At 38.8% G+C, this 22,310-nt stretch overlaps 1 protein-coding gene across 1 annotated transcript in view; it reads right to left on the bottom strand.

Moving 5' to 3' along the window:
• The window catches only part of sv2ca (synaptic vesicle glycoprotein 2Ca), a 35,200-nt gene extending 21,528 nt beyond the window's left edge, over positions 1-13,672 (bottom strand). The window contains exons 1-2 of the mRNA XM_014992897.2: positions 12,596-13,672; positions 5,753-6,509 (exon numbers count right to left, since the gene is read on the bottom strand). Of these exons, the coding sequence (XP_014848383.2) occupies positions 5,753-6,353 (601 nt within the window). The 5' untranslated portion in view covers positions 6,354-6,509; positions 12,596-13,672. The remainder of the gene's footprint in view (positions 1-5,752; positions 6,510-12,595) is intronic.
• Positions 13,673-22,310: the final 8,638 nt, after the last annotated feature.

The following is a 22,310-nucleotide window of genomic DNA, read 5'->3' as shown; positions in this document are numbered from 1 at the left end:
AAGCTCAATATTTCGATATCTCTGCATTGATGAAGCTGCTGACTTTATAGGTGGAGACCCGTATAGTCTGTCAGAGCCTGGGGACTTCTCAGGAAGAGGCAAAAGATGCACAGCCACGACAGAAGGGTGAGGGGGGACCCCTCTCGTTGTTTTCTGCCCTGTCACCAAGGAGCCCCTCCGAGACGATCGAGCACCGAGCTGCATCACCACCTCCTCTGTGATTTCATGCTTTGATGCTCTTCACTTGTAGCACCACAAACCGTTTCGGCACCACACGAAAACAGCCATGCTGTTTTATTCATACAACGCTGTACGTCGCACGCCCTGTGGCATCGCCCTGGTACCTGTATCTGTCACCCTTTCTGTGTTGTGTTCCATTTTTACACTTTCTCTTTCATCCAGTTTGCTTCTTACTTATTTCTCTTGCCTCCACACAGTTTAGACTCCTCTGATCTCCTCTCTGTTTTAGAGTATTTGCTTTAGTTTCCTCTCTGCTTTTTGCACCATCGGCGGCTCCTCTATGCGTGAGCAGCATGTAATCATATTTGTACTACATCGTGCCACTTTGATGGGATTCATCCCTTCTGCCTCCTGCCACCTCCGCAGTGAAACAAAACTGAAGTGTTCAGCCAGTCATTGCAGAGGGCTCCAGATACAAATACAGGCATGGTCAAAGATGAGAGAGAGAGAAAAAAAGGCAGTTTGACAGAGACAGAAACCCATTATAAAGTTTTCCAGGAAGGCTTAACATTTGTTTACATCCTGTGAAAGTTTGTTATACCACCTCAAGATTGTACTTCTTTAATTCAACCAATAAAACAATTACATTTTACAAAGCAGGGACTCCTAAAATATAATCAGCTTTCTTTTGTGATTTTGTGGCTCAGACAAATATTGAGTTCTCTCCTGGGTCCTCTCTTTAGCTCAACAGTGAGAGTTTTTATAGGTCTGGGGACTGAAATATCATGAAAGGAGATTTATTTAGTGGTGCTGAACCACCTGTGATCTGGTGGCCCATAGGATCAAAGATCCACTCTTTGACTGTCTATATGGGAAAGTCCAAGCAAGAAGTAATTTTATTGTAACAATTTATCAACTCATGAAGATCAACACACATCACTTGAATTGCATGATCTCTTGTCTTCCCAATTTTGAAGACTGGCTAGCAAAAATGGCCTCATGTGTCATGTCATAGTTTTGCCCCAAGAAAAAAAGACATTTATTGAATATTACTAAAATTTGAAAAACTGCTCTACTTAAAAAAAAACAACAAAAAACTAAAGTGTAATTCTTTCAGTTAGATTTATTTTTAAAGGTTTTTTAAGGAAAGTAAAATTGCACCACTGGTGATTTTGAAAAAGAATAAAAATAATTTATTTCCTAATGTAGAGTAATTTTTGGTAACACTTTATTTGAAGGGGGGTGAATAAGACTGTCATGACACCGTCATAAACATGACATAGCACCTGTCATGAACATGAATAAGCCTTCATGAATATTTATGACTGTTGTCATAAAGCGTCATTCGGTAAATTATGACACTTTTAATACAAAGTTGACATTATGCAAAATGTCTTTGTTATGACAACTTGACATTAACCAGGAAATCATTACTGATATAAATTTGTTATAAAAGTATTACTGATTGCACTTTAAAAATGAGGTAAATTTATGTTATTAAAGGTAAAGTTTAAACAGCAAATATTAAAGGTCAGATTTTAAAACATATTTTTCTTTTTTAATGTGAACTGATGCAAATATAGGGAAATGGGAATTTGTTTGAAGGTTTTTCACACTCTCAGGGTTCCCACAAAATCTGTCCATGGGGCTTGTTGCAGAGCGTGCTGGAGACATCAGCTTTCTTCTTTAAGATGCCACATTAAGTCCTGTCACACACACCCTCTCCATGCACAGCCCTCCAACACCCTGAAGATGAAAAATAATAATAATAATTTCTTTGACTTTAATTCGACACACATGCACACACAATCCAGAGCTAGCTGCACTTTTCAAGCAGCCTAATCTCTGCAGCGACATTGGGATCTTACTGCAGTTTAGCCACGCTCAGCTGCACCAGGGCCACACAAGCTCCACACATTCAACCAGCAGGCTTCACACCGGGATGAAAAAGTGAAAAATAGTACGAGTGCTGTTGCGATGGAGCCAAAGAGAGAAGCTAGCGTGCAAAGAGTGTACACGAGGTCAGCTGACACAAGACAAAAATGAAGAGAAGTAAAAACAGTCAAGTTCACGAAAGTAAATGAGACGAGGGGAGTCTCAGGAGGAAAAAGTCAGCCTACAAGAAGAAACAAGTAATGATAGGGTGATGCAATCCCTTTGTCTGTTGTGTCAAAGATAATAGCTGAGCCTCTCCCTCACTGTGTTGGTGTACTACATACTATCAGTCTCCACCTCGCCGCTTCAGTCCGCCTACACCTCCTACCCCATTACTCCTCTCTGACTTGGTAATCTCTCCTCTTCAAACTCTCTCCAGCTACATCCCTCCCCATTTTTTTCACATGTTGCACTGCATATGGTTCTTCTTCCCCTCTGTGCCTTTCCTTATCCATAATTCTTGCTTATGGTATTTACAGCATCCACCCCCCTGCAAACCTGCAGTGTCATCACGCATTCTGAGTCAACGGCATGTGGCTTTTGTGAATTATCCCTTTTATTCCAGCTGAGTCCTTGTGCTTGTGGGTGACTATTTTCCAGTGCAGATAGAATCAATCAAAGCATTTCAAAACGTTAATTTCTCAATATTTTTATTTCTTTTGTCCAGAAAATAAAAAAATATATTTCGCCGTTTAGTCACTAATTTACTTTAAAATGCATTAATGTTTTGGTAGGCAGAGGAAAATGTTTTTTTGCCTGCGGTTAACTTGCATGGGTCAATTACCTTCACAGCTAACTCTACACGCAGACACGCTCCCGCTCTCCAACACATGGTATTCCACTTCCTTATTTCCATCTGTCACAGTTAATGTTGGAGACGCATATTAACCCAGGTTATTCAGAAATAAAGGCTCCACAGCAAAACTCAGGAAATGTTTGTATTATTAGGAACAAGTCTGTTGTTGTAGTTCTGAAAAAAAGATCTAACTGTATTCAGTAAAAAAAAAAAAAGACCATTATGGCATGAGAAAGAACACATTTCTTTGTAATGCTTATATTTGAGAGCACTTTTTTCCCTGCATGCTCTCTGCTCTACTTGACTTGTGAAAAACAGTCATCAGAATTTCCTGTAGCTTTCTTCAACAATAGTTTTTAACCTCCTCCTTTTCCATGCCTGAAATACAAACTATGCAATCATTAAAAAAAAAAAACGTTGAGCTTTTTCTATTATCCTCCTATTTAGGTAACATTTTTGCAATAAAGTCCCAGTGAAATACATTTGTGGTTGTAACATAACAAAATGTGAAAGAGTTCAAAGAGGTAAATGCCTTTTGCTATGTACTTTATGTTGAATATTATTCCAGTGTAACAGGTTTACTTTAAATTAAAAGAATAAAAATAACAAAATGATATTTATTTACTTTTACGTTGTGTTAGACATGTCTGTTGTGTGTTGCCTATTGATCACCAAGTTCTGTGCCAGTGAATTTTTATACCATCCCTCCCTGTCAGTGTAACGTCCAGGCTGCCCTCAGTCACGGAGCAACAAACACTGCAGAAACTGCTTTTTTTTTTTTTTTCCTATTATATAATCAGAACTTCCACTTCAATAAAATCACACTAAATCATGGGAAATCAAAAACCGATACGGTCGACATGTTAATGGAAGAAAATACTTGCAATGCATCAAACAGAAGAACTGCTTTAAAAAAAATATATATATAGAAAGAAAATGTTAAATCTGCTAAACCAACACGGAAGCCAAGCATCATGTACTACTGCTGCTACAACTAACTTTGAGATGGTGAAAACTATCTCTACTATAACTACTGTTGGAAACCAGTTTAACTTGGTTTTTGCTTCCACTTGATGAAACATTTAAATCTGTTCATTTTGTTTATTCACCCACAGACATATAAGGTAACTAGCTGATCATGTCAATGTTTAAAACGCTCCAAAAACACAAAGCAGATTAAACTATGCTACAGTATAGTTGCACAACAAACTAGCCACAAAATGGGTAGCAACAAGGTCACAGCAATCATATGAGTACATATGCACACACACACACACACGCACACACACCTACTGTGATCATCACTAGAGGAGGAGCCTACGGGGCAATCAGAGGAAAAAAGATGAGAAGGATGGGTGAGAACAGAAGATGAAAAGAGAAGCACACTGAATGGAGGATGACAGGGGATAAAGGAGAGAGGTACAAACAAGAGGAGGTAGAGGACGTGAATATCTACGAGGTTTGTCACGGAGTGAGCATACAGTGATACTTCAAAAGACACTTTTTAAAATATAAAGTTACTGCACATCTACGTTTGTCACTTCTATTCAAAACACGCCTGTTTGCTCTGTTTCTCTTTTGGAACACTAAAAAAACTGTGTTCAAATTCTTTAAGCTGACTTAACATAAAAGGTAGTAATAAAGATAAAGATGAGTTTGCATGCCCATCTTTGATACGATTCCTGGTTGTAGCTCAGATTTTCAACGTTTCCACGACTCTGTCTGCATCAGGTGTTTTGCTTTGTAATGCCTTGCCGTAGCGGTTAGTATCTAAGGGCTGCAAGTCCGATTTAACGTCCTCTCCACTCTGGTTCTGACACAGCAAGTCAAACGCTGTAAACAGCTCTGCAGTGATGGATTATACACCTGCAGCTACAGAGACTGCTGAAACTCCACAGAGTTACACAGGGAATACCAGCTTGTCTCTTAAGCTGCGCACACACACACACACACACACACACGCACACACACACACACACACAAAACACACAGAGACCACTGGACTGAAACACTTCCAACACGACATTTAGGATTCTAGCCATTCTCCAGCTGGGTTGACGTTTAACCTGCACTGATCTTGCTTTTCAGTCAGGTGGATGTTGTCCTGTGAGCTCCAGCAACAGTGTGGATCAATGCAACACATTTACCTGATTCAGAATCATACCAGCTGTGCAGGGCCTTGCACAAGGATTCATACCTGGGTCCACAGCTTTTGCTGCCCGTCCTGCTGCAGATATTTTGATTCAACCAGCTTTACAAGTCTAGAACCTGAAGTTTTTTCCCCTTTTTTCCTTTGCCATACACTGAAGCTCAGTCAGATTGCTTGTTGCTTTTTACATTTGCCACAGACTTTCAATTGAATTTAGCTCCTGATTTTGACAGGGTTATTCCAACACACTGATCTCACCAATCCTTTGCAGTCCTGACTGTTTGTATTGGATTTTGTGTCCTACTGGTAGAAAAGGCTCTGTATTCAGTACTATTGATCCTGAAATCAACTCTTAGCATCTTCTCTGATCATGGTGAAAAAAAAAAAAACATCCTTTAGGGTCAGGTTGTTTGTCACTTCAAATGCAAATCAGACATTTCAAATTTTAATTTAATAAGCTTGAGACAATGTATTATATTTTCCTTTCAGGTCACAAGTAAGCACTAATTTCCGTTGGTCTGATATAAAATTCCAATAATATACATTGCTCTTTGTGATTGCAAGGTGATAAAATGTGAAAAAAAAAAAAGATTAATGCCATAAGTACTTTAACAGTGTGGATCATTTGCCTGCCTTCCTGGATGGATGATATCAGTAGAAAAGCAAAATCTGAACACCAACTGGGATCTTACCGAGCCATCCTGAGCTGGAGTTTGGGACACACATGTCTGTCTCTGCACTGGGCAGGACGAATCCCACCACAAACACTTCCACACCATCTGACATGAGCGCCAGTCCAAGTACAAAGAACAGCTGCCACTGGAAGCTCCCATGGCCACACTCCTGCATGATCAGCTCATACTGCTGGGCCAGCTCCTCTTCATCTGCATCCCTCTCCTGCTCCAGCTCACTGCGGTCCCTCACTGCATCCGACATCGGCTGTCCCAGTGCCACCTGGCCTTCCTTATGCTTCTTGTCTGCGGCTGAGGAGGGGATCCCCTGGTACTCCCCCTCATAGATCTCGTCCTCATCATCGTGGCCCTCCGTGGCATCGCTGGACCCCTCCTCGTTGTCACGGCAACTCTCTCCTTCGTGTCCTATCTGGTGGTGGTAGAAGTCCTCGTCTTCGTCCTCCTCATCCTGGAATCGCGTGTAGTTGCGATGAGATGAGTACTCGTCGGCAGCGCGGTCGACCACCTTGTTGACTTTCTTCGCCGTGTGCCGCTTGGCCTCCTTGACCATGTCCTTGGCTCCCTTAACCAGAGAAGTCCTGTTATTGTACGTGTCCTCCATAGTGGCGCTAAATGTTGACCTTCTCTGGCAGGTTTGGAGGGCTGAGTGCAGAAGGATGGAGATTTGCGGCTATCGAAGGATCTAGAGATGCTGCACTCTTGAGTCACAACAGGAGATAACCCTCAAAGTCTCCGGCAATCACCGTCATCAGCTGGGCTAAAAGACACAGGGGAAAGATAAATAACAGACAAATAAGTACAAGAAGGGAGCAGGGAAGAACAGATTGGAGACAAAAGAGAAAAAGAGTCAGATCTAGTGAGATTATTAATAGATACCACCACTACATCCATAATCATCCTCTAATAAAAGACGACTTCCCACCGACGGCTCATAGCCTCTTTAATCATCCTCACACTCTTCTCCTTTTAATCATTTGGATTGATGTGAGGCAGCATCACTTTTTTTTTCTTTTGTAAAGCTCAGTTTTTATTTAAATAAAAATTCAATTTCCAGAGAGTCTCTCCTTGTTCTATATTTCATGAGCTGGCATTGGTTCTGAGGCGGTGATTATTCCAAGCTGAAATGCTGAATCTGCTGACTCACAATCGGGTCTGTGAAAAGGAATCGAATAAACAAGGATCAGTAAGAAATGCAATTAATGGGGTGCAGGCACGCATCTGTGTGCTTATCGCTGTGACTGTATAATGTCATTGTCAAATGACTTAATATGTACGTCATATATATTTGCTAAAGGCGCATATATCAACATTCTATGCTAATTCACTCTCATGGCTAAGCGTGATGTGCTCATTGAATCTGTAAAGCGCTCAACCATAGATAAAAATAATAATCAAAAAAACATTATTGAAGTAACAAACTTGCACTAAATAAGTTCAGAAAATTTCAGACTTTCACCGGCAACATTTAATAAACAGGAATGAGGAAATACCACATTAACACATAAGTATTTCCTACAGAATCGACTTTGCTAGCTTGAAGCATTTCATTAAAACATCCAACAATTAAACTATGTTCTGTTTTACAAATGTGTAAATATGACTTGAGACAGATGAATGTTGCCTTTAGCCAGTGGACACTAATCTGGACTAAGAACCATATTTATCTTGTTAGCAGGGTGCAGCAGAAAAGAGTGGAAACTGTGGAGAGCGACGAGTGCCAAATTACAATAAATAAATAACTTACAAAATAATTATTTAAATGTGTCATTATTTTTTTTAAAACTAGAAATAAATACAGAAAAAAATAAATAAATACAGAATTAATTATATTTGCCTCAATTAAATGTTTTGATTTCATTTTAAAGGCTAGATGTAATTATTTCACAATTTAATAAATCATTTAACGTTCCTGTTCTGGATCACAACATTAAATAATTTAACCTGTGAACTTCACCCATCCAGCGGGCAGGATTAGACATTTTCTTACAAGTTTGCCAAACCTCTGGGGCGATGTATTTGCTGTGTTTGGTTTTTTTTTGTGCAATATTAATGACACGTTTAAATAATTATTTCATAAGTTATTTATTTATTGTAGCGTAGCACTCCTCACTATCCATAGGCATCTAGGTCTCAGAGAATCTTAATAATAACTATTAAATTATAAATAGCCTTATAAAGTTTTTAAAATTATAAGGCTACAAATTCACTGACAAAATAAAAGCTTCTTAAAATTAAAAAAAATAATAATGCAAAATGTTTGTGCTTTATTAACCAGAGGTTTTTTAATGTTATTTTTATGGTAGATACAATAGAAAACATCCAGCTTTTGATCAAAAGGCAGCCATTAGACGTGTCTAAATACAGTCAGGGTATGTTGCTGAAAGTATACCAAATATTTTCTGGACCAAGAAAATATAAAGTAGTTACATCCATCTGTAAATGAATGTAAACATCATGAATGAAAATAGTTCTCCTTCCGAATTTCAGACTTCAATAAAATGCGATTTTACTTATAAAGTGCTTTATGAGGTGTCTGCACTGGGAACTGAAGGTCAGAGTGATGGCAACCAAACACAAAACGTTAAAAACTAAAGACGTCCTGCCCCCATTGTTAATGTATCAAAGACTCTAATATATTAAAAGAATTATGAAATGTTTTTGCCAAAAACATTTCATAAGGTAAGCTGCATGATTATGCGAAGGGTGGGGATGCTCAGAGCTGTGTCTGTGGTTCCAGTGAGTCTGAGAGCTCCTTGCTGCTGCCTCTAATGAACACTGAAGCCCTGTCAGGAGGACACAAATCACAGGACCGTCTCCAGCTTCCATAATGCAATTTTACTGGGCAAAATGACATTGCTTATTCAAGGTGACTTTGCTAATCTCTTTTGGCTCAGAGGAAAGGTTTTGTAGTAACGACTACCCCCTTTGCTCAAAGACCGATGGTGTCTGCATTGAGGCTGGCCTTCAATATTAACTATTGCAGCTTTTTTTATAATCTAATTTATTTTTTTATTTTTTTTCAAAAACAATCTCACTCCTGATCCTTCCAAATAGATGCATACCGTTTAGTTTATTGTTTTTTTTCTCCCTTCCTTAAGCGACCAGAAATGTTCTAATGGATACATCTTAGGTTTGTTGGAGGAAAACATTGTTCCCTCCTATCTAAACAGTGAAGCTTGTTAAGGAAAACAAACTAAATTCTGACCTCAGAACTCCTTAATTGCACATGTCAAAGTTCGGCAGTGTCACCGAACCGGAATCACCTGTTGCTTTAGGATTAAGGCAAGACGGACAACTTTAGCTTAGTAAACATGGCACGTGGTGGATCTGGGTGAACCCTGTCTTTCAGGGAATCAACCGAGTGTACGATGAGGCGTGCTGTCAGCCGTGATGAAGCTCTGAGGACACCCGCGAGCACGCGGGCGACCCACCCTCACCTGACCGCAGCTGACGAGACCCCGACATCTCAGACAGCCTGAGCAATCACAATCAAATCCTGTGACCCCGACACTGCCGCTTCTATTTTCTGTTTTCTCAAACTACAATCTGCAGCTCTCCAGCTTTTATTTTCCTTTTCTACAGGTTCATATTCATGGATGAATGGATGTTATGATCATTTCACTTTATAGTAAAGTTAAGTAAGCTAGGTGAACAAATGCATTTTAAAGAAACTTTACGTTATTTTAAGTATCACATGGCCGTTAAGAGAAGACGAAAGATGTAGATGTTCGAGGTTCAGAGCCGCATACCCAATTGTCTTCATTCAGGAAGAAAATAAAGTTATACTTTATATGGAAAGCCTTCATGTGTTTCATAAAATTGATCTATTTGACCTCTTCTCTGTCATTTATTATAAAGTTTTGCCGAAAGTGACGAAACAATGGAAGTTCAAAAAAGAGAGGAACACTTATCGAAACAGTGATGGTTTTCGATAAGCAAAGTTCTTCCTTTCCTTACATGTTTAAACTATTTCTCTGTGATGGCATACTTTAATGTCCCTCAATAAAACAGGAATTCCTGCAACCTCAGTAAGATCCGACCTATCCCGCTGCTTTCAAAGACGAGCGAATGCGCTGAGGTCCGATGGGCGGTTTGCTCCATCGGCATCAGAAAAAGCAGGTCCGTTTCCTAAGTGGATAGAACCGCACATGATCCCATCGACACAGAAAGCCCGTGACCTCATCTGGAAAGCGGAGGCAGCCTATGACGTCTTCGGTCAGGAGATTTCATCAAACGCTGATGCTATTACCGACTCTAGAGAGAAAGAAGAGAGGACGGCTGTGGAAAATAAAGAAGCGTTTAACGCTGGGTGTTTCATAGGAATTGTATCACCCCACGAATTATGAGCGACTTCACAAGCTCAATTGATCTTAAGCTACGTATAAAATATGACATACAAATGTCAGCCCCAGAACAGGCTGACATTTGTCTTTCTAAAGTGAGAAATGTTAACATTAAACCTATATTTTCTGTCATTTCAGCAGAAGGTTAATAATTTCTATGATAGAATCTTCTGATCCAATGTAAAATATAAAAAAAATAAGAATTTAAATCACAAAACATAAAGGAAAATATAAGTGTAAGCTTCTCTGTCACGGATGTGTTATACACTACAAGCGGTGGAGTTTAACTAACTGATGTAGAATTTGTATGTGTTTTGTCATTTTATTCAACATCTATGTTTAGAAACTGCATAGGTCCAGCAGCTAAAAGACATTTTTTAAAAATAATTTATAAGTTCAAAACAAATCCATTTTTAAATTTTCAACCCAAACTGATAAATAAAATCTCTTTACAAAAATGTCTAATTGTTGAACATTTTATATTAAGTTTTTTTTTTCAAGGAACAATTTTAATCTTATTAATCAAATGGAAGTGAAAAGAAAGTATCTGCACAACTGAAAGTTTATAGACAACAAGATAACAGCACGTACCTAAAATCAATCCAGATCATCTTCCTAAATACACATTTACTACCTTCAAGCTCAGATAGATCGATGCTAAAACAGCTTAAGGTCAGAGTTTCATGGCTGCAGCCAATTTGTTTGTACAAACATGTATAATGAATGCAGATCCTCTCCTTCCTAACACATCTCTGTTGTGTACTCATGACAAGGAAGCCGTTCCTAACAACCACATCTTTTATTAAAAAAAAAATCTGGTTTGTGATTAAGGCAAAAGAAATGGTTGAAATAGTCTTCTTTTTAAACTTAACCGCAGCTAAGATTAAGATTATTAGTAACGATGACTGTCTCAAAAGCTAAGCTCGCTGGCAAGCTAGCAATAAAAACTATTAAACTGACTTCGAGCAATGCTACAACAACACTAAAACGTCACCACTGGTCTTCACCATTCCTCACTAACAGGTTTGCACTTATTCATTATACAGTCCACTTCTGTCTTAGTTACCACTGGATGCGATTTTTAGTTGAATACTGTAGCAATGCCTAAAAGGACAATCGATCCAGCTCACGTTCTCAAAAACCCAAGAAGACAGAGCACATCACCCCAGTTCTACAGGCCTTACACTGGAACTCTGTGGCCCAGAGAATAAACTTTGAAATACTGCTGTTAGATTATAAATCCATGGTTTATCACTTGTATTGCCTTGTAACAATGAATGCCTCAATGAATGTGAAAAATGGCTGAATTAAACATCTTTAAATAAGTGTTTGTTTTTTTCATGAACAGACTGAACGTTTTACAGCTCTTAAGATATGTTTTCAAGAAAAACAATTAAAAGGTAAAATAGTACTTTTTCTTAATGTGCCGTGACATATTGCAACACAGTTGCTTGCAATGGTGACTTGAAGGATAGTTGGATAAACGGAAGGAAGGATGGGTGAATCAGATACTAACTTCAGCTTCTCAGGTGTAAGACCATCCTTTCTTACCAAGCTTACAATATGAATAACACACATTGGTAAACACTCAACCTCCACTCAGTTGATGGGAAAAAATAACTAACTAACTAAAACGTTTCTTTTTTTTTGCTTCCTTTTGCCCTTCATAAGGGACGTGGACACCATGTCCATCATGTCCATCATGAAACCACCACAGAGTAACTCCTGTTTACAGAAAAAACTTGAATGAATTTTAAGTAGGAATAAATAATGCATTCAGCAGCTTGCAGTCACTTTACCCAAAGTTTTTTTTTTTTCTTTTCTTTTCTTTTTCTTCGAGTGCTCTCATCAGTGTTAACCCAGCAGGGCAGCCATAGCGATGCAAACAAAGCACTTTGCCACAGATTTCCAGTTCAACGGCTGTGCGCCTGTCAATCGCTCGCTGCTTCTTGAGGTGCAGCTCAGGGATGACTCAGTTGCCTCCTCTCACATCCTCTCTCCTCTTTTTGGCGGCAGTGCAGAGTGCTTTAACCGCCTCAGGGCAGGTGGCTTCACGGCACAAAAGCATGAACGATCCGCAGCCAGCTCCGCTCCACGAATAAGACTTACAGTACAGCGGTGTCTGATATCACAAACTACATAACCTGGACATTTAGAGCGAGATAAGGTTAAAAAAAGGTGTTTGCAACTAGGCATAGCCTATACAAAAATATACTGGATTCTACAACGCATATTTTATATACTTGATCATTTTGTCAGTTTTCTTTTAATTATTATTATTATTTCTTTGCAGAAGTCTTCGCTTGACCGGAGATTAACGACAGGAAACAAACCAACTTCTAATAAATTACGATGAAAAAAAAAAAACTTATCCCAACATCCGCTATGTTTGGAAATGAAGCTGGAAAAGTGCAAACAGGGTCGCAAGGAAAACCACCAACTCATGCTCTTCTTTAGTCATCACGTTCAGCAGCTTTAAAACAAAAAGTATTTTTCTTACCGTCTTTATGGCGTGAAGAGTGGACTGAGCTGAAAGTAACCCATTGCAGCAAACTCCGTTATCCCGTCATGGTAAATAGTGAAGCTCTTTCTGGGATTTTTGTTTTTGCCCCCCTCCCCCGATGAGGAGCAGGATCGGAGGAAACTGCCAGCGCACGACAGGGTTTTCTTTCTTTTTTTTTTTCTTTTTTTTTTTGTCTCTCTCCCCCCTCCGATGCAGTCCTGTCTGGCTGCATGCAGCACTTCGGGAGATGAGAGAGTGTGGTTGCAGGAGAGCCAGAGAGAGGGGGCAGTGTAATCAATAATTGTATTTCATTGAGTGATGCGGGTAATTCCGTCTGATGGAACAATCTCGTTAGGAGACTGACGTGAAAAGCTGCAACGCATGAATGCTAAACAGAGAAGGAAATGTGTCATTTTGGAAGTCGGGAAGAGCTGCTGCTGCTGCTGGCTGCTGCTGGCTCTCTAACATATTGAACTCCAGCTCAATATGTTTGGGGCTAATAGGAGCAAAGGCGCAATGTACGTTTTGTTGCAAGTCTCAAAGACATCCCTAGTGAAGCATGGTAGCGGCAGTGGCATGCAATGTCGAAATTTTTAGTTTTATTTTTTTTTCCAATGAGCCTGAGAAGCTGCTCAGAATTGATAGGACATAGCTGAGCTCTGTTGTTTATCAGCTGCAGATCAAAGTTTTTTAAATTAATATTTTGAGCAAATAAGCTGACCTTACTATATAGAGGGTTATTTTTGCAAAGTCTGCACAATTCTTTCCATCGCGTATATTTTCTGCTTTTTGCCTCTCTTATGTGATTTTTCTGGATCAGCCTTAGTTGTTCATGCTAGACACTATTTGGAAGTTCACGTTGCACCTTAGAAGCATCTCTGTAGCTGTTGCATGTAGATTTATTTCTGCCACCGTGCAAACAGATCAACACCTGAGCATTTTAGCAGCTGTGTGGTTCAGTTTTGGGTCTCAATTAAAAGCTTCTGTTATGTATTATTCATTACTGTCACCACTTCTCTCAGAATCCAGGTGCACAGTTAAATATGAACCTGTGCATCATTCTTAAAGGAGCATGTTTTTGAAACACCTTTCAAGCCTTTCCCCTAATTGTAGATAATCTTCTGAATAATAAAATGGAACAGAGAGCAGTGGCTTATCTGGAGAGGGGAAGAATAACACAATACTCTCAACACCATAAACATTCACTAGATTTGCTCTGTAGAGAAAAATATTTAGTTTATTTTTCTTTTTTTGCTTTTCTAGTTGTCTAAAAAAAATCATAAATGTGTCTAGAAAAAAAACACTGAACAGATAAAGCATTTGAAATAAGAGCAATAATATAAAGTACATAATAAAGTTTTTTTCAGCTACATATCACATTATAAAGTTATTCCCTCATCAAAATATGCAGTGCTGCTTTGATTCTTTCGTGGATGTTTGAGGAATCCTTTAATCTCCCTTGGCAACCACTCAGAGTGCATAAAACATTTGCTCTCACCAAACGCCACCTATTTCCACACAGCTCCTCCTTGGAGCTGCAGACTCCAGCTGAGCATCTGCATCACAGATCAACCCTCCCGTACCTCCAAAATCTGTAATCACAAAATTAGCTGTGAAATGTGAATGACAGTGTAATTTTCTCTATCTCCTGGGACTGAAGAAAAAATGTTGAACAATTTGAGAAAAGTTTTACTCATTTGAGAAACATCGCCAACTTTTCCATTACTGAAACTGATTGCCTACTTTATCGCTATTAACAATTCATAAGGCCAATATTAACTTTTATATATATTGTTCTCTCAACTTAAGCCAAAACATGTTTTTGGCTCCAGGCTTTGCTCCGGGAATTGGATCACGTAAAAAAAAAACTAAAAAAAAACATTGCATTCTCTAACTTCATAAAGTTCCCATAAGATGCCATAATACACTATTCTCAGCTGAAGAGTAAAACTACTGAATATCACATAACAGAGATTATACAGTCTATCTTATTTTTACTACTATTTCATACATTAAAGCATTCTCAATAGATGAGCTGACTCTTTAGCTGAAGTGTGAAACAGTGACTCCCTTTAAACCCGGTACTTCCGATCCTAATGCCTTTGAAACCAAAGACTGATTCCCTGAGAGAAGAGAGGGAGGGAAATGAGGGGAATAGCCAACTGATGCAAGCACCAGAACATACAGCTCTACAGTATTTACATCACCAAAGGCTTGAAGCTACACCAACACAGTTAGAGATTCTGCTGCACTGTCCACTGCAAAAATGATTGTGTATCTGGTCGGGCTATTTCTGGTGCAAACACACCAAAGATAGGAGAGTGATATTACTCGTGCATCATTTTCGCTTCAAACACCACAGGATAACAAAGAAACACTGTGTAAACGGGAAATACAAAAGCTTGCAAATGCATGGATAGAAAGAAAAGTGCAGTTTGTTCTTTTTTTTTTTTTTTTACCTGAATTTGAACCAGGAAGTAGTGACTTGGTGTTTAGGACTGTGCCATTATTTGCTCTGGTTGTTTCTGTTGTAAAACAACCCCCCACTCCACCCCCCCAAGCCATGAGACTCCATTTACTTCTGCAGGAGCGGTAGGGAGCACTTAGCTTAATGTACAGGACAGTAGAATGACTGTCACACACACACATGCACACACACACACACGCACATAAAGAGGCAGAACACTGAACATGAAAGAGACTGCTCTCTCTCTTATCCTTGCCACTAAAGCAAGCGCACACGCAAAAGAGATGCTAAAGGATTTCCAGTATTACAATGAAAACACTCTTCTATCATGTATGAACCATAGATGATAAAGGTCTGGTGTAAAGCGCAGAACATGCAAACATTCAAAGCAAAATGAACGGAATTTGGATTTTTGCTACAAATAATTTTTGTTCCTTATGCCTGAACTTAGGGGTCACATGTCCGGCACACAACAACTGCAAAAAATAAAATAAAAACAACAAGTAAATTTGTGCAAATGTTTGTAAGCACAACCAGTTTGACTTGGCTCATTTGTCACTCTTCTACTGAGGCTGTAAGGCAGCAGCCTGGATAAAGCTTGGAGCACTGACCCCGTTAGTGAGTAGATAGCCTTTGCAGCTAAGCAAGTCAAGTCAACATAATGAGGCCTGTTTGGCAAAACCTGGCTGTTTTAGCACCAGTTGAATTTATTGTTTCTAACTAAAAGTGCAATAAAAACAGTTTATTCAGGTTTTTTTTTCCTTTTTGGTAAATAATGCAAACATATATAGCCAGAATTGTGGAGTGCTCACTTGCGCTGTCAACAGCTACTCCTGCCTTAGCAATAAATGACAGTAGAAAAAATATTTTCCATTTTCCAACTCAGATGTCAGCATATTTCCCTGAGTTCCTGCTTATAATATTTACCTAAAATATTGGGTGTTTTTAGTTTAACTTAAATAATACGGAATCCACGCTTTGTTCTAGCTTTGTCAATTATACGCTTCTCTTCTGCTTAACGCTCAGTGTTTGACTTCAGTTACCTAACTTGTTCTGTCCAACTGAATTACACCCCGTCGTCCCATGCTTTGCTGACTCTGACAGGTTTTCTTCCCGGGTTTCTCTGTGTTTAGATGGATTGCATCATTTTCTCCATCCCTGCTGAAGAAAACTGTTTTCCCCTGCATGATGCTGCCACCAGCATGTTTCATGGTTTGGATGGTATCTTCACACTGATGGGTAGTTTTGGTTTCATTTAATCAGATAGCCTTCCTCCATGTCACATTGTTGTATTAAATGACAAAAAAAAACCCCGACAAAATGTAAAAATTAATGAATAAATAAATAAAAATGCCTTTACAAGTTAACTTTTAGAAAATCACCTTCTCTTATAAAAAAAAAAACATTTTTTTTCATTGTATTTCCTGTGAAGCAAATCCCAGTCCTCATTGTCTCCTTTGTTACTCGTTCTCCATGCGTGAAGCTGACCACAAACTGGATGCAGCGCTGCTTCTGCCTTGTGATCGATTTTCAGTAAGACACGTTCACAGACTGCCATAACTCTTCAGGACAACAACTAATGGGCTGTCATCAGTCGTAACATCGTCAACCCGTTTTTGTCACATGTGAGACAATAATGACCCCCTCTCTGAAAGACAGTGGAACCTGAACGTGTTGTAGAGTTATTTGTCGCTGCTTGTTGCTTTCATATTAGTTTTCATTACTTGTTGATGGAGCAGGACTTCCCCCTCGGGACAGTCTAATCCACATATGTCAGAGTCAAGGCCCGCGGGCCACATCCGGCCCGCGAGAAGGTTTTTTACGGCCCCTGGGATGATCTTGATTTATTATTAGAACCGGCCCGCAGACCGCAGCAAGCCGGCACCCCGTCTGAAAAAAAAATATCTTCCTTATTTGAACTGTAAGTAGTTCTTTAAATGTTCTGTGAGATGATGTACTTACCCATGTATCCATAACAACCGGAACTTTCAATATCCACCAAGTTATTGCCGAAATATACCGTCTATTAAACGAGTGCCCCCCGGATTAATTACACTCTCTGCAGCTGCAGCTGCGAAGTTACCGTATTAACCCGATACTTGCTGGAAAGTGCAACGTCTCCTCTTTCAGAAACCGTTGGAATTTTTCCACTTAGCGCTACGTGTGGCGGAATTACGGTACTGCAAATTTAGATGTGTCGCCGGCGACACATCTAAATTTGCAGTACCGTAATTCGCCGGCGACACATCTAAATGCCTTGACTCTGACATATGTGGATTAATAGATTTTTGCACTTTATTTTATTGTATTTCAATCCAATTATATTTTAAAAATATTTCAGTTGTGTCTGTTGAAAATTAAAGGTTACTGACAGAGCCATAAGAAAATATTGCTTTATTTATCTGATCATATTGGAATATATTTGTTAGGTTTTCAGTAGGTTCAATTAGATTCACTAGACTATATGCGTCATTTAAAAAAATTTCAATGAACATTCGATCAGTCCGGCCCTCGGCTTGTAGCTACATTTTTTATTTGGCCCTCCGTCCATTTGACTTTGACACCCCTGGTCTAATCCATCACTTTTTTTTCTGCCAGTGACACCAATGTCCTTTGACGATGCTTGCATTAAATTCATCATAGCTGTGAAGCTCTGCTCTGTGTAGTCTGGAATCATTTTATACCGCATCAAACAACAGATGAGACGCAACAAGGCAGAATATTTCTTTTATTACACGTGGATGAAATTGACGAAACGAGATAAAGGGATCAGCTGGAGCAGTAGCCGACGTTAAACACGGAGAGCTCACCAGTCGGCCTCAACAAAGCAGAAGCTCTGCAGTGTCCACATTAGCTGGCAAACAGATGCGTCTCCAGTGTTTCTTTCATGTTCTCAATAAAGCTGGTGCTGCAGGGATTCTGAACGGATCTCTGGACTGCAGCACATGCATGAACAACTGCAAGTCTAAGCGAATGCAGTTAAAAAGACATTGGAGCACTTCAGTAGTGGGAATTATTCATGCAACATGTGGAAAGTTTCACCGGATTTGTACGTTCATTTAATGAATGAGTGTTCACCTTTAGCTACATTCAAACAATTTCTGATTGTATTATAGTCTGATCTTTACAGAAAAATTAATAACAATGGGATCTGCAGTGTCAACAGTGTGAAAGGTGAGTTGATTTGAAATTGATGAAACACAAATCTCTTGTGTAGTCTTGCTGTGAAGGTGAGTTGTGTCTATTGCTCAGCTGAGCACGATCAAGAAAGGGGCTTTAATACAAATAAACGGCACAGTTATTAGTTTTATTTAGTAAAAAAAAAACAATTTTCATTCCATTTCAAAAATTATTCCTTTCTTTCTACTGGTCTATTGCAAAAATTACCAATAAAACACTCAAGTTTATTAGTGCAACATGACAAAATCTGGGAAAAGATCAGAAAGACTGACACGTTTGTCATTCACTGTAAAAACACTACATTACTGCAAAACACTACCTACTTTTGCAAGGTCCTCTTTGGCCTCGTTTTAGTGGCTACGGCTGAGCTTAAATACCAGAGGGAGGAAAGCTAAATGGATTGTGATTATTGTCCTGGAACAGATTGAACAGACTATACACAAGAATATGAGCTGAATATCAGTTCAATCACACAAGATGCATTTTGTTTTCTAGTAGGAAGGTAAATGGGGTTTGAGGCAGTAATTCCAGTTTTAATCTAACAGTCATCTAAAGTACCAGATTATTGTTTTGTCTACCGCCTGTGAATTGAAGTCATTCTCTGACGTCTGTGAGTAAATGCAACTCAGATGCTGTTACTTTGCATTTAACAAGTGGATGTTTTACTTGGTAATACTGATATGATTGATAATAGCTTGAGAAGAAATCAATAAGAAATACTGATTCCTTTGTTTTAATAATGGAAACATGAATTGCACATGCCTTTTATAATGTAAAGGGGAATTAATTTACATTAATATTATTAATGTAAATTAATTGTATACAGATTCATTTGTTTTAATGGTGGATACATGAATTGTACACTTGTTTAATATCCCCCTCATGATCTCAAAAATACTGATATAAATAAAATACAATATAAACAAAATATAAACAAAATCTATCACATTTAGGTTCCTCTAATGACATCAAGGTTTGATTACAGAGAGAATTGCATAATCAAGAAATCTCCTAAACAGAATATGTCTGAGGCCAATAGATTTAAGAATAAATAAATAAATAAATAAATAAATAAATAAATAAATAAATAAATAAATAAATAAATAAATAAATGGAGAAAGAATCCAAAAATTTAAGAGCAGATAAGAAACAAAGCCATTAATGTCTACCAGTCTGGACATGGCAACAAAGACATTTCTGAGACTTTGAAACTCCAGAAAGCTACACTGAGAGATTTGATCCACCAATGAAGAAGATACTGAATAGTGGAGAATCTTCCCAGGAGTGGCCAAAAAGAACTCAGGACAACATCTAAAGCACTATAGGCGACATTTGTTTATGTTAATGTTCATCATGCAACAATAACAGAAACTGGGGGAAAAAAATGGCATCCATAGAGGAATTCAAAGGCAAAAAATCACTGCTGACCAAAACGAACACAAAGGCCTCAGACTGCTACCGCCCCGTCTCCCCTGTCCCTCACAAAAAAAAATAAAATAAAATAAAAAACATCTTGCTGATTTCCAAGACTTTTGGAAAATCATCTGCGGACTGGCAAAAAAAAAAAAAAAGTGAAACTTTTTGGAAGGTGTGAGAATTGTGAATTGTGTAGCGTGACTAATGTGCAGGAAACAGATGAGACAGGAAAAAAGCTTAACAGCTTATTAAAAACACAGATGATAAATGTATGGATCTTAGATGCCAGGGATTCATTTAACAGACTCGCTGGAGAAAGAGAGAAGAAGATTAGAACTGGTCAGGTGGTTAATACATTGGGAATGAGGTCATCTTGTTAGTGGGGGCTGCAGTGCGGAGGTCAGCAGGTGGCAGTAGATCCTGAAGTGGAGACTGTGGCGGCTAAGGACAGAGATGACTTATTGTGGGAGGGCAGATAGGCAAGTATGGTACCTTGGTTACAGAGGTTTCTTGGCTAACTGTTGCAAGGAAAGACCAAAACATCAAGGAGCAAAGAGAGAAACATTTCGGTTGGGGATACTGAGCAGGAACAAATCACATGAATGCGTAAAGGTTTGGATATTGGGCCCAGAAAGGACAACGAGACTGGAGGAACTATGATGCTAATGAAGTAATTTACTCCAGATGTGCCTCTGCCCATGAAAGAGAAGAAGAAGAAGGAGGAAAGATCAGGACAAACATGTTACATCCGTTGCTTCTTTAACAAAACTAACATATTTCAGACACTCACAACCCGGCAGCCAAACATGCCAGTGGCACTTTTCAGTTACAGGACGACTAATCACAGTTGATGGAAAAACGGATTGTTACCAAGAATCAATATTTTATTATAAGAAAATCCTTTTGTGGAATGTCCAGTCATCAATTAGTGATCCTAATGAGCTCAAGTTCACTAGGGTTATACAACAGGATAGTTGATCCGAAGCAAACCAGCAAGTCCTCCTTTGGATGGATGAAACTCCATTGAGATGCTATGACCTTAACCAGATATACAGGCTTGCAAACATTCTTATGTAGATGAAGGAAAGCAGTTCTGCTAAGAAGAGTGGTCCAAAACCCATCAGAAGCAATACAGAAGATATTACTACAGAAGATATTACCAGTTGTCATCACAAACCCTTAATGGCACTTGATGCTGCCGAGGGTACATGGCACATTCTGGTTTAAGTGGTTAATTACTTATTCACATAGGGCCAAGTTGGTTTGGATAGCATATTCCCCTTAATAAATTAAATTATCAGTTGAAAACTGTGTTTTGCATTTACTCTGGTTATCTTTATTTGATCTGCACATTTAATTATGACAACAACAAAATAAGCAAAAATAGAAAAGAATTTGGAAAGGGAAAACACTTTTCACCATATTAAACCAAAGGAACATAAATACAGACAATTACCATTGTTATGTAATATAAAAAGAAAATACGAAAGAAAGCTCAGACATGTTGCATGAAGGTGTAAAGAATTTCCAAAAATGATAATTTTACCAAATGTACACATGTGTGAATTGTCTGCTATAAAATGGAAATAAGTAATCCCTGGAGGTTACAGCTTCCTGTCATTCAACAGGAAACCTGCACTCCCCGCCGAGCAGCTTGGATTATCCTCACAGTTACGCCTTCAGTTTAAAGCCTGCTTCAGCTGTCAACATGTGTACAGAGTAAAATGTGTGTGTATGTGTGCGTTTCTGGTGCTGCTTACAAAAAAAAAAAAAATCAATGCTGGTTATTAAACAGAGCATTAGACTTAGGCCAAACGTCGGCAGAATCAGTCGAGTTTCTGCTTATTCTTTACCGTCAGTTTGCTGTCTTCCACCGGTGCTGACAGGACATCCTCAGACAGCAAAGTACCATCAACCAGGTGGCGAGGAGGCTGGAGTCCAACTGCTCCTCTCCCTGCACTGCCACAGCTGAGAGAGACCATATGTCTCCTCTCCCCAGAGTCTGTCAGAGCTCAGGAGTGCCAGGCCATTAAGACACATCCTATGTGTTGTAATACTGTTAAGCACTTCATTTTCAAACCCAAGACAAAAGGTATATAAAATTTTATATAACTATAACAGTAATGGACTATGTACAGTTTACCTATTATTTTTTTTCTCTCAGTTGAAATCTATAACCTTTTCTAGTCATTCAAACTGCAAAGTCCAGTTTATTTAGCATATGATTATGTGATTCTGCATTTTACAAAATATAGTCAAAGACTTTATGCAAGCATACACTTTTTACCCAGACTAAAACCGTCTTGTGATTTAAAGTGATTCACAGCTGCATGTTTGAAGGCGTGCCTCTATTTGAAAACATAGGGACTGATTTCTTGCCCACTATTTGCAAACTTATCTTTAACTTAGGCTGATTGGATGTTTTTGTGGTAACAAGCTAACACTGCACGCTGTGAAGATTAATTTTCAAGCACCAGATTTTCACTTGAGTTTAGGTATATCTTAGAGCAGACCAATTTTAACACTTTGGTTTTAGTATTTCTGATCACATGTTAATTGTGGCTGTCCTGCTGGAAGGTGAACTTCTGCCCAGGTCTTATGATGATGCCATCACCATGGAGATGGTGTGTTCAAGCTGATATGCAGTGT

This window comes from Poecilia mexicana, unplaced genomic scaffold (assembly GCF_051168715.1).
Source record: "Poecilia mexicana isolate PSO_F unplaced genomic scaffold, ASM5116871v1 scaffold_9, whole genome shotgun sequence".
NCBI classification, from domain to species: Eukaryota; Metazoa; Chordata; class Actinopteri; order Cyprinodontiformes; family Poeciliidae; genus Poecilia; species Poecilia mexicana.
This window is presented reverse-complemented; position numbering and strand designations above follow the sequence as displayed.